At 50.2% G+C, this 12808-nt stretch overlaps 1 protein-coding gene across 4 annotated transcripts in view; it reads right to left on the bottom strand.

The window, feature by feature from the left end:
- ZNF618 (zinc finger protein 618) overlaps positions 1 to 12808 on the bottom strand; it is a 180608-nt gene that overhangs the window by 42831 nt on the left and 124969 nt on the right. For all 4 annotated transcript variants that reach the window (XM_030817674.1, XM_030817675.1, XM_030817672.1 and 1 more), the window contains 5 exons: positions 12164 to 12241; positions 11575 to 11613; positions 6298 to 6387; positions 5365 to 5400; positions 5190 to 5267 (listed from right to left, as the gene is read on the bottom strand). In XM_030817674.1, coding sequence (XP_030673534.1) covers positions 5190 to 5267; positions 5365 to 5400; positions 6298 to 6387; positions 11575 to 11613; positions 12164 to 12241 — 321 coding nt within the window. The remainder of the gene's footprint in view (positions 1 to 5189; positions 5268 to 5364; positions 5401 to 6297; positions 6388 to 11574; positions 11614 to 12163; positions 12242 to 12808) is intronic.

The following is a 12808-nucleotide window of genomic DNA, read 5'->3' as shown; positions in this document are numbered from 1 at the left end:
ATAAAACCTTGGCTGGGCGCGGTGGCTCACACCTGTAATCCCAGCACTTTGGGAGGCCGAGGCGGGTGGATCACAAGGTCAGGAGATCGAGACCATCCTGGCTAACACGGTGAAACCCCGTCTCTACTAAAAATATAAAAAAATTAGCCAGGTGTGGTGGTGGGCGCCTGCAGTCCAAGCTACTTGGGAGGCTGAGGCAGGAGAATGGTGTGAACCCGGGAGGCGGAGCTTGCAGTGAACTGAGATTGCGCCACTACACTCCAGCCTGGGTGACAGAGCAAGATGCTGTCTCAAAAAAAAAATTAAAAATAAAAAAAAAATTAAACCCTCATTTTTAATATTTTAGAATAATCTGCCTTCTGCAATTTTATAATCAGATTTGGAACATTTTAAACTAACTTCTAGTTTATCTTGTTTTACTACTCACAGTTCCTCTTATACTATGAATTTCTCACAATTGAGTCTTTACATGTATTCTACAACTTAGTTCACCAGAGTGTATCTTCAAATAATTTTGTGAAGATGGGTACACAGGAAAAAAAAGTACGTTTTTAAGCCCTTGCTTTTCTCTTTACACGCAAACCACAATTTGTCTAGATGTAAAATTCTTAGATTACAACGTTTTCCCTTCAAAACTTATCCATTATCTTCTAAGATGTAGTATTGAAGAGAAGTCTGAGGCAAGTCCACCTTGAATTCACATATAGGTAACTTGCTTTTTTATGCCTGAACGCTTATATAGTTTTGTTTTTTTTTTCCTATAGTTTTAAAAAGTCACTGAGATCTATGTAGGTACAGGTCTCTTTATACCAAATCTATCTGACACATGATGAGCCTATTAAATCTGCATATGCAGGTCTTCCTTTAGCTGAGCAAATTTTTCTTCTATTAGATCTTAGGAGCACTGTTTCTGGCCACTGGTACTATAACATCAATTATCTGAAACCGGCTTCCTGTTCTCCCCATTTATCATATTTTCCTCTCATTATCTTTCATCTGTTCAAGTTCATCCTTCACATCACTAATTCCAATTTTGCAGATAAACTCGGCTCTTTACTACACAGAATGTAGGTTTTAATTCTGTTCTTAGGTTTTCTGCTTCCCCGAAATCCTTCCTCGTCTCACTCTTCTCTCTTTGCCTTGTTATTCGGTTGCTTTTTCACCAAACAACTTCCGGCTCCCTTTTCACAGGGGTCATGCTATGGACTGAACTGTGTCCCCATCCTCAAATTCATATGTTGAAACTCTAACTCCTAATGTGATGGCATGTGGAGATGGGGCCTTTGGGAGGTAAGCAGGGTTACAAGAGGTCATAAGGGTAGGGTCCCCACCATGGGATTAGTGCCCTTAATAGAAGAGAGGCCAGAAAGCTTGCTCTCTCTTTCACTATCACGTCCAGACATATGGTGACCATCTGCAAGCCAGGAGGAGAGCCCTCAACAGAAACCCGCCATGCTGGCACCTTGATCTCAGGCTTTCCAGCTTCCAGAACTGTAAGAGATAAATTGTTCCGACCACCCAGTCTGTAATATTTTGTTGTGGCAGCCTAAGTGGATGTGTAAGGTCATATTTTCTTATATGAGATGGAGAATGGTCTTCTAGATTTTGTGTTAGATCATTTTCAGAGGTGTGCTCTTCTCTGAGTCTCTTAAATTCTCTTTTTCTTGTTATGTGGAATTTACATAGTTCTCTCATTTTTTTTTTTTTTTAACTATTCAAGTGACTCTTCCTTATTCGGGCATAAAAATCAAGTAACCCATACATGACTCCAGACTTACTCTGTTTCAACAGACCACGCAAATGAGTTTTCCTTGATTCTCCCTCTGCCCATTATCATGGAAGTAATTCTTGGAAATGCAGATGAAGAGCGACTTAACCCACAAGGCTTCTTGGGCCAACTCTCTCTTTTCTAGAAGGATTCTCCGCTCTGTCATTGCCTGGGCTTCTTCCAACCTAAGTACCTAATTCTCTAATGTGCTCAGCTGATACTGATGTGAAAGGTGTACTTCCCAGCACTCACTCCTGCCAGGGTGTTTCTTCTTCCTCTGAGTACAGAGCTTTACTTGGGCAATCAGTCCCTTCAGAACACATGTGCCTCTACTGGCTAATCGTTTTTCGCGTTCTGTGGCATTGGCCTGCTTATACGTAGCAGGAGCCGAAGAAGCAACATTTTTGTCTCACAAGACAGCTCCTGAGTGGCAGCAAGGGATGGTCTCACACCACACCAGCAATCTCAGCTCCATTCAGTCCAGCTGGGAGCACGCTGGCAGCCAGACCCAGTCTGATATTCTCAATGCAATTCTACACTCCTAATAATTTGATTAATTCCTCCCAGGTCCTTGCGTTGGCTGTCTGTCAGACTTAGTTACAGATACAGAGAACACACTTCATCTTGTTCTGCATCTTCCTGGGTAATTAAAGGTACCACTTATTTAATGCTTTGCATGCATGTGTAAGGACTATGCTAATTCTTTTACAAATATAATCTCATCTAAGCCCCATGACAATCCTGAAAGGTGAGTTTTATTGTCATCAGCCCATTTAGAGGTAGAGAAACTATGGATTAGACAGATTAGAAAACTGGTAGGACATCATGCAGCTATTAAGTGTTGAGCTGGGAGTCCTATTTGGGTTGGCTCTAAAACTCTTGCCCTTGACTCTTTCTCAGTAACAGGTCTCACTTACTACACCTTGGATATGAGCCAGGTGCTCGGCGAGACATTTTATGTGCTTGTGCTCCAAGAGCACTGGAAAATTCAGAGATGTGCTTGTCCCCGACTTATGGGATACTCACAAGGGGTAAGGAGGTAGTAAGCTGGTGACAACAGCATTTAAACCTAACCCTGTCTGATTTCAAACCCCATCTTCCTAAGGATAATGACACGGTTGGAAGAGCAGCAGTACACTGGGACCACTGCCAGATCCTAGATAGATACTCAGCGGGGAGGTCACAGATCCTCTGTTCCTGTCCTATATCTGCCTATGAATGTCTGTCTCTCCCACCAGACTACGAATTCTTTTGAATTCTTTTTTGAGACGGAGTCTTGCTCTGTCACCAGGCTGGAGAGCAGTGGTGCAATCTCGGCTCACTGCAAGCTCTACCTCCTGGGTTCAAGCGATTCTCCTGCCTCAGCCTCCAGAATAGCTGGGACTACAGGCACATGCCACCACGCCTGGCTAATTTTTTGTATTTTAGTAGAGATGGGGTTTCATCATGTTGGCCAGGATGGTCTCGATCTCCTGACCTTGTGATCCACCCGCCTCAGCCTCCCAAAGTGCTAGGATTACAGGCGAGAGCCACCATGCCCAGCCTAAATTCTTTGAATGCTGCAAATATGCCTGATTCACATCTGTGTTTCCCCTGTAGCATCTAACTTCTCGTATTTGAGCACTGAGGGTTTTTGTCATATTCTTCATCTTTTTTCTTTTTTTTTTTTTTTTTTGAGACGGAGTCTCACTCTTGTCAACCAGGCTGGAGTGCAGTGGCACGATCTCAGCTCAATGCAACCTCCACCTCCCGGGTTCAAGTGATTCTCCTGCCTCAGCACCCCAAGTAGCTGGGGCTATAGGTGTGCGTCACCACACCTGGCTAATTTTAGTAACGACAGGGTTTCGCCATATTGGCCAGGCTGGTCTTGAACTCCCGACCTCAGGTGATCCGCCCATCTTGGCCTCCCAAAGTGCTGGGATTATAGGCGTGAGCCACCGTGCCCGGCCATATTCTTCATCTTTAAGATGATTTTTATGCTCCTGTTTATCAAGTGTTTACCATGCATGTGACAAGCACTGTGCTAACCACTTTATAGACATTATCTCATCTTCAGTTTCCTGAATGCTTTCAGAAGAGTTAAGAAGAAAGCAAAGAATCATCCCATGACCACAGACAAGGGATGAGGAAGAAAAAGCATTTGGGGGAGGGGGAGGGGACCCACCCAACCCCTTCCAAGAGCTGGGATCGAACTCTGCCCTGACGAATGTTATCCAACTTAGTGTTTCAGCTCCGATTCTCCTTCACTCAGATATCCTCATCTGCTTGTTCTGTTTTTGTGTACATTTTTACAAGCTGCCTTAGATCCTTATTGGAAGGAAGCAGAGACCATAAAGGTCTCTTTTTGCTGGGTAGTAAGTGAGGTACAGAAAACAGAGAGATAAATAGCAGGTATGGCAATTCCTGAACAGCTGGAAAGGACAAGTCTCACTCACTTGTGGTCCCCCGGCACCTGCCCTAGGCTGGCCATCCAGACCCTCCCAATCTATCTTCCTCCCAGCAGCAAAATGGGGCTTCCTAAAATGCAAATTGGATCAAGTCCCTTCTCCACTTAGTAAAAACCCTCTGGCTCATTCGCCTGGGGATGCTGCCTGCTGGCATTCAAGGCTCTGTAAGACCTGAAGCCATCATCGATTTTTGGGACCAGCAGGGCTCTCCTGCCTTCGCATGGGATGCTGGGGCTCATCCCCTACCCTCGTCCCCATCTGAAAGCTTCCAGCATTCCCTCAGGCCTCCCACAGCTCCCTGCAAGCTGTGTTGGAACTATCTGTTCAATGATCTGCTGTCCCCACCCCCAAGCCCCATCTGATTTACCCAAGGGCAGGACCACATGTGTCCTGCTCCCTGCTGTGTGCTCACAACACTCAATACAAGTTTATCGAAAACAGGCCAGACGTGTGTGGTTCCTGCCCTCAAGGGGTGTCCTGGGACAGAGACAGAGAGTCTGCCAATGGCTGCCCTGGACAGCTCATTCGCCGATAGGCCCCTTCAGCTGACTACGACGTGTTATTTTCCGAGCACCTACTATGTACCAGGCACTGTGCTAACAAGTAGTTCACATCCAGGATCTCATTTAATCCCCCAACAAACCTGTGGGGAAATGTCATCCTCACTCCACAGGTGGGGAGGCTGAGGTTCAGGATGGCTAACAGACCATGAGGACACCAAGCCTGTAAGCAGTAGCGCCAGGACTCAGCCCCAGCCTGGCTGCCTTCACCGTCCTGACCTTGACCCTGTGCTGCCCTGCTGCTCCTCAAGAGCTCCAGTCCTCACACTGACTGGCCCAACTGACAGGCTGGGCACCATTGCTGCAGTTAAGTGATGCCACTCACTGCTACCCCTGCCCTAGCAGTGAGACTGAGCCCTGCCTCCCTTGGCCAGGCCCCACCCAGCCCTTGGCCCCAGAGGGAATCCCGCATACTTGGCCCGATTTTCTGGAATGGCTCCGGGGGCTCCTCCTTCACCTCGTCAGTGGCCACGACACCTTGGTCGAAGGGGTCTGTGGGAGAACATATGGCCCTTAGCGCCCTGGTCCCCCAGGTCTCAGGAGCCCAGCCGGGGACAGGGGAGGTGATGAGCAGACACCAAGGACTTACCTGCCCGGTTCTCAGGGGCCCCCTCCACACTAAACACTGCGCCCGGGCGGGAGGTGGCAGCCGCAGAAGGAAAGAAACAAACAGGAGCCCTGTTAGTCCCTGCCCAGAGCTGCCTCTGCCGCCGCTCCCAGCCCCTATCCCCGTGGATTTGCCTCGGGGGGGCTGCCCTGGCCACTGTGGAAGCCCCCCAAAACCAGGACAACACGAGGATACATCCCAACCAGGACACGGCCTGGGCCTCAATCCCTCGTCCTCACTAGGATGGGCACCCACCCATGGTGCAGGCAGACAGTTTGCCTGGATCTGTTTCTGATTGCCATCATGGGTTGAAGGGGCCAGGGCAGGAGAAAAGAGGAAGAGATTGGGAGGAGAGAGAAAGAGGAGGTGAGAAAAGGGATGGGCCAGTAGTAACAGGTGGTGGGCCTGGTTGTCACAGCTCAAGATGGGCTGAAGGTGTGGGGCTAGACGGGGAACCCCTAAGGCCCTTCCAAGGTCTAAGACCCTCTTTCTAGGATTTTTAAGACTCAAATATGTGTTGGCTAAATGTATTGTTCTAATTTCTAATTGTATAATCTAAGATGCTAAAAGGCCATCATTCGTTTTTTAAAACCGGTTTAATTTCATCAGAACATGCAAATGCTCAATATGAAACTACAAAATGACTCGATACAAAATTCCAATATTCTACTGATTTTGACCTATAAAAATGGCAATTTCACTTGGGTTAACCTAAATAGAAGTGTATGTGGAGTATGATGGTGACGTTCCCGCCCCCAGAATCCTCCAGGGCTGGTCATTCCCCTCATGGTTCCAGCTACTGCCTGGCCTTTTTCTGGGTAAGAGGGAGGAGGGAGGTGGGGAGGGCTGGGGGCTGGTGTCTCCAAGGAAGGGCGCCTCTTGGCATGACTACAGGGAGTGAGGGGCCTGACTCACCATCCACTGCGTGCAGGTCTCGGTGCTCTTGGAAACAGCTGTAGTATTTGTACTTCTTCCCGCAGATGTCACACGTGTACCTGAAATTGTCTGCATGGGATGAAAACACACACCTGGTTACCAGGGCTTCAGTCTTGTGGGGTGGGGTTTTTCTGGCCAGATCATCTCAGAAACCAAAGATGAAACTAGCCCAGTCTGGCTCCAGCTGAATGACCCCATGGAGAATCAGTTCCTGAGCCAGTCTGTACCTTGGCATTGCCCAAGTCTTCTGGACCACGGAAGGGCACGGCACCACCTACTCCCTGGAACGCCCAGCTTCTCCTCCCTGATGTGCAGGAGGGTGAAGCTCCTGCCTCAGTGCTAGCCCCACCCTCCACCCCAAGCCAGCCTTGTATTGCTTCCTGGGTCCACAGGATGTAGGCTAGGGTGTCAGGGTCTTCTGTGGAGATCCAGACCACACAAGGTGACTGGGAGCCCAGACGTGACTCCAAAACCAACCCCCAAACCTGCCCTAGGTGAGCTGAGTTCCTCAGGGCCTGGCTCCTAAATGGTCTGGCACACCCTTCGCAGATGCTCTGTGAGAATAACAGTCACTGCAGCGCCCATGCCCAGATGCTACAACAAGCAGGGCAGCAGGCCAGGCTCTTCCCCTCCTTTTCCTCCATTCTTGCAGCAGAGGGAGGAAGCAGTCTCTCATTTTACACGAGGAAACTGAGGATCAGAAGGGATGTGCCCCAAGGGCACAGCCAGGAAGGCCTGTGATAAGCAGCCTTGGGGACAGCACCCAGGGCTCCTTGCCTCTTGATGCTCACGCCCTACATCACCCCTTCTCTATGAGTCTGGACTAGACCTGGTAACCGACTTCTAATGAACAGAATGCAGTAAAAGTGACAGAATATCACCTCTGAGGGTAGCTTACAAAAGACTGGGACTTCTGTCTCAAGCATACTTTCTCTCTCCAGCTCACACCTGCTGGCTGCTGGGTTGTGAGCTGCCCCATGAGAGACGCAGGTGACCAGGAGCTGAGGGCGGCCTCTGGTGAACAGCCAGTGAGGCCCTCAGTCTAAGAGCTTGGGAAGGACAGAACCCTAGAGCAGGGTTGTTAACCCTGCTAACAACCACATGAGTGAATTTAAAAGCAGTTCTTTCCCCAGTTGAGCCTTGAGATGAGACCACAGCCCTGGCCAAGTCCTTGCCTGCGGCCAGGGAAAGACCCAGCGCCAGAGGATCCAGCAAAGCCATATCCAAATTCTTGACCCTAGAAACTGAGGGATAATCAATGCTTGTTGTTTCCAATCATTAAGTTTTAGGGACATCTGTTACACAGCAATCAGTAACTAACATGAGTTCGGAGTTTGGATGATCCCCTGGGTCTACCCAACATCTGATACCGGACACAGGACATTACCCCCTCCACAATGGCACACTCTAACGTTTGCACTGGCATGAACCTCATGTGTGTGTTCCTTGGGCTGATGCAGGGAGGGCCTACCAATCCCATCACCCCAGGCACAGGGAGGCTTGGTGATATGCTCAAAGCTGCCCGGTGTGGGGAGGGGAAGGGAGAGCTAGGATCCAAACATTCACTAACTCCAAGCTAAGGCTGAGTCAGGGCATGTGGCCCTTCTCTGTCTGAATAAGCTGCAAATCAGTACTGGGCTGGGGTACCTCTCTCCTGGTCCCCCTCCTGTCCCTCAGAACCCAAATACAGGATCTGATGCAATCCTCTACCACAAGGTTACGCTGCCAGGTAATTCTGTGAGAAGGTTTCTGGCCCCACCCTTCTGAACTTAGGGAGACAAATGGCAATAGCCATCTCTCCCTCCCACCACCACCTTCACCTCTTTGTATTCTCTGAAAATGCCTTAGCAGATGCCAGAGCCCTGGACAAAAACTGGTCCCTGAGCAAGGAGCCACAGGTTCCTTGGAGACATTCTGAGGATGCTGGATACCAGAATCATCCAAGAAAGAGGTGGCAGGGTGTGGGGCAGGAGAGGCTGGTCCTGCTTCCTTGTTTTCCCCCCTAATTTGGGGAGCTGGGAAAGAGACGTAGATGAGCTGATTCCTGGGGCCTCTCCCAGGATGGTGGTTCTAGGATTCTGTGCCTGGCCCAGGCTTTAATCCTTTCATGTGGCCAGCAATCAACTTAGACAACTTCCCCGTCAGGTCCCATCCAGACCATGGTCCCCAGTGTCTCTTTTGCAACCCTGTCTTCTGTGCAGGACACCCGCCCAGGAACAGAGACAGAGAAGTCAAGGCCACCTAGGGTCTGGTTCCAGACTGGGCTCTGCCTTGACATTCCTCTCCTAAGCTGACCAGCGCTATCTGCCATCTGCCACCACCTGCCCACTTGCTTGCCTCTACCCAGCCTCCCTGGCCAGCTGGGCCTGACCCCTCACTTCAGGGCCACATCTGTTACCTCCAATAAAACGTGAGCCCCCAGGTTGCTGCTGCTGAGAATACCCCCACCCTGCTCCAATACCACGACATCTCTTTGACGTGGATGGGGACCCTGTTCCCAGGTCTTCCTCAGTCAGGAAATGATTAGGCCAAGAGGGTTATCCACAAAAAGGAGAGCAGAATCATTTTTTTGTCAGTGAAAGCACGTTTTCAGAACCGCTGCATTTTCAGACACGAGAGCTCGGTGTCTCTCGGAATGCCACTGTGAATCCGTTCAGGGAGGCAGGCTCTGGATTCATGCTGCCTAATCAAACCCAACTCTACCAGTTATAAGTGCGGCAGACCTGAAACATGCTGCCTAACCTCTGCACCTCGGTTTCCTCATCTGTAAAATGGGAATGAGAGGTTCTTCATTTCCTAGAGTTATAATAAAGAATAAAGGAACCCAAGGAATATCCAATAAATACTTGCCAAATGTAACCTAACACTGTCACAAATATCAATGTGACAGTAGCATGAGGGGCTAATCTTTTACTCCTTAGTGGACAGATGGGTGAGTGAATATGTCTTTCTGCTTCTATGTATGACTGTACTATTTTCCTAATAAATAAATGAAAAGTCCTAGAACTGTTAATAGAATGTGGGAGACCTCATTTCTAGGCCCGCCTCCACTACTCACAACCTGTATGACTCCCTCTCTCTGGGACTTAAGTGTCCTCATCTGCAAAATGGGTGGGCTGGACTCAGTCTTCTCAGTTGGGCCCTTTTGGCTCCATGACTCCATGGCCAGGCTCCTATAAAGTGGAGGCCAGGCATTCTAAGCAGGTGCTACCAGTCTGGGTCAGGGCAGGGCTGCAGGACTGAGAATAAAACAGCATGCAATGGCCGCGGGGAGGAAACTCCACAGGGAGAAAGGGAAAAGTGACGGAAGGACTAAAAATACCCCTGCTACAGAGCCGTCAGCAACCAGCAAGCCCGCGGACAACGGAAGCCAGACGGAACACAACAGATCATTGAGGGGCTGCTGGAGAGGCCAGGGGCCCAGAATAGCTGAGGAAGGAAAGATAAATAGGGAAGTTCTTTAAATGTGTGGCTGACCGCAGTCAGTCCACGGGAGCCGGAAAAGAATGGAGCTATTGAAGGAGATGGGAGCCAAGGACCAGGCTGGGGCTGGCGCTGGGGCTGGGGCAGGGGCAGGGGCAGGACAGGCGGGGCTGGAGCGGGAAGGCCTGGCTCCCACCTCCTCCCAGCTGGGGTCCTGTGGCAGGTGTCTAGCCGACCTGGGCCTCAGATTCCTCTTTGGAACATGCCAGCCTCTCCTTTGGCATAAGAATCCAAACGGAGTGGATGGGAAAGTGCCTTAGAAGAAATGCTACTGGGACCCAGGCCAGTTAAAATCCTTTTTCAGCCATCGGCACCTCTTCAAACTGCTCTGGTTTGGGGTTTTGTTGGGCAGGGGGTGGTAATGTTTATTTATTATGTTAAAAATCTTTTTTTATGATGGTGTGGTGTAACAAACCCATAGAACGGGGATTGGCACGCAACAGTTTGTGAGCCAAATCCTGCCCACCATCTGTTTTGGTAAGGAATTCATTTACATATTATCTATGTTCCTGGCATGTTCCCACTACAAGGGCAGGGCTGAATACTTGCGACGGAGACGTCTGGGCTATAAAGTCTAAAATACTCACCATCTGGCCCTCTACAGAAAAATGTTGCTAACCCCTGGTGTAGAACAGTGTACAAATCCTAAGTGCACAGCTTGTTCAATTTCCACAAACGGAAACCACCCATGTAACCAGCACCCAGCTCAAGAAACAGAACCCTGAAGCCCCTTCCCCAGGGGAACTGCTCTTCTGACTTCTACCGGCAATAATTAGTTTTAGCTGCTTTTGCCCTTTCTCTCTGCAGAATCTTAGAGGATGAACTCTGTTTACGCCTGGCCTCTTTTGCTCACCACTGTTTGTGAGTCATCCATGTTGCTGTGTGTAGCTATAAATTGTTCATTCTCACTACTTTACAGTAGTCTTTTGTGTCACTAGACTTACTTATCCATTCAATGAGCCCTGGGCATTTGGGGGCTTCTAGTTTGTTAGGAATAGTGTGCTAAGAACATTCTAGTTTGCATCTTTCAGCAGATATGCACACGTTTCTGTTGGCGACATACCTATACATGGAACTGTGATTTCTGAAGCTTCATATTATTGGGTGGGGAGATTCCATCCTAGTCTACACCAGCTTGGCTGCTCACTTACCAGGCGCTTGGGGTCTAGAACTGGAGGGATGGCCATCAGGGCCTGTGAGCAGCAGCGCTGTCGCAGATGTCAAGGCCCTGTGCTGCCCCAGGTGCTGGGATATGGCACCCCAGGGCAAATCACCAATAAGCAATTAGTGCCCCTGGCTGTGGGGGCTCAGGAGAAAACTCTCCAAAGCAGCATTTCCCAAAAGTCAACTATGGAGCCCCAGAGTCATGAGTCAGAGTCAAAAGAACACAAGGACCTGCATATCCAGGGCACCCATGGGAGACGCACGGCTGTGTCTGTCAATGAAGGGCTGGCAATGTCCACAAGAAAGAAACCTGCTCACCTTAGTGAAACTCAAGGTCTCCCAAAGTTACTTGGCCGGAGAAATCGTCATGGACAGAACACCCGCTAACCTTCCCAGAATGAGCCTGCCATGGAGCACGCTTTGGGAAGGGCTGCTCTGAGGTACCGCATTGCGGTTTTGTAAGGATGGTCTGGCCCCAAGCTTGGACCCCAGCACTGTGTCTCTCAGAGGCCACCTGGAGCAGTTCTGGGGGAGGGAACAAGCAGCTCCTCTTCGTCCCACCCCAAGCCCTCGCCCCTCAGCAGCCCACGAGGAGGAAAAAGTACTCACTGCTTTGGGAGGCTCCCTCCCCTGAGGTGGCTTCGGTGTCTGCAAAGAGAGAGAGAGAGGGATGGGGGTGAGGCTACCGGGCCAATGATAGGGCCAGTGCCAAGTGCAAGAGAGAACATGGAAGCCACAGGGGAAAAGCTCACAGTCCTGCCCCAGGCCCCTGATGCCAGCCTCTCCTCCCTGTCTGCCAGGCTCTGGGAGGAACAGACGCCAAACCTCCTGTCCCCAACAACCAAGCTTGTCATGAGGAACACACACACTGACCCCAGCAAGTGCCCTGTGGGGGCCACTGACACCGAGCAGTGATGAGATGTCCTGGGAGGTGTGAGGCCCGTGGGGAGCAGGGGGTGCCCTGGGGCGCAGGTCTGGCGTGTCCTGCGGAGTCCCCCTCCCACACCCGAGCTGTCCCGCATCAGGAGGCCTCCCTTCTCCTGCCTGGCACCCTGTCCTACTAATGCAAATGGGAGGAGAATGGGAAAGGCTGGAGTTGTCAGGGCCTCTGGGGTCACCCACGAGGGGCCCAAGTGGGAAACAGACAGACAGTGGGAGGTGCAGCCCCTGGGCTCTGCCCCAGGGACACTCCTCTCACCTCGGTGTGCCCGCACGTGGGTCTGGAAGCAGTTGTAATACTTGTACTTCTTGCCACAGATTCCGCATTCATAAGACCCTGGAAAACAGAAGAGGAAAGGACTGGTCACCCAACCTCTGTGACCACAAGGTCCCAGGACCCACAGGCGATGCCTACAAGTGTGGCTAACTCTCTGTCCCAGGGGCAGAGATGGTCCCTGGCAAGGAGGCAGCACCAAGCTAGAAGTCAGGAAGCCTGGGTCTAGATCCAGGTTTGCCTCCCACTCTCTGGGTGACCTTGGGCAAGGCACCCCCCCATCTCTGGGCCTCAGTTTCCAAATCTGTAAGATGGAGAAGGTAACTGCTTCAGCTAATTCTCAGCCCTACACCTTGAGGGGAAAAAGGAGATGAACGTAAAAGTGCTCTGAAAGGAAGAAATTGCATCCACATAAGGAAATCACTACTTCGATGCATTACAGTAATTTCTAGTGACCCCTTTTCCTTGCCGGAATGGGACAGAGATTAAGACAGACTGAATCAGACACACCTGGGTCCCTGTCCCTGTTCTGTCACTTACCAGCAGCATGACCTTGGTAATTTCCTTAGATACACGAAGCCTCAGTCTGCTGATCTGCAGAATGGGACCACATACACCTACCTCGTAGGG

The sequence above is a fragment of the Nomascus leucogenys genome, chromosome 8, assembly GCF_006542625.1.
Source record: "Nomascus leucogenys isolate Asia chromosome 8, Asia_NLE_v1, whole genome shotgun sequence".
NCBI classification, from domain to species: domain Eukaryota; kingdom Metazoa; phylum Chordata; class Mammalia; order Primates; family Hylobatidae; genus Nomascus; species Nomascus leucogenys.
The sequence above is the reverse complement of the archived record's forward strand: the minus strand, read 5'-3'. Positions and strand labels throughout refer to the sequence as shown.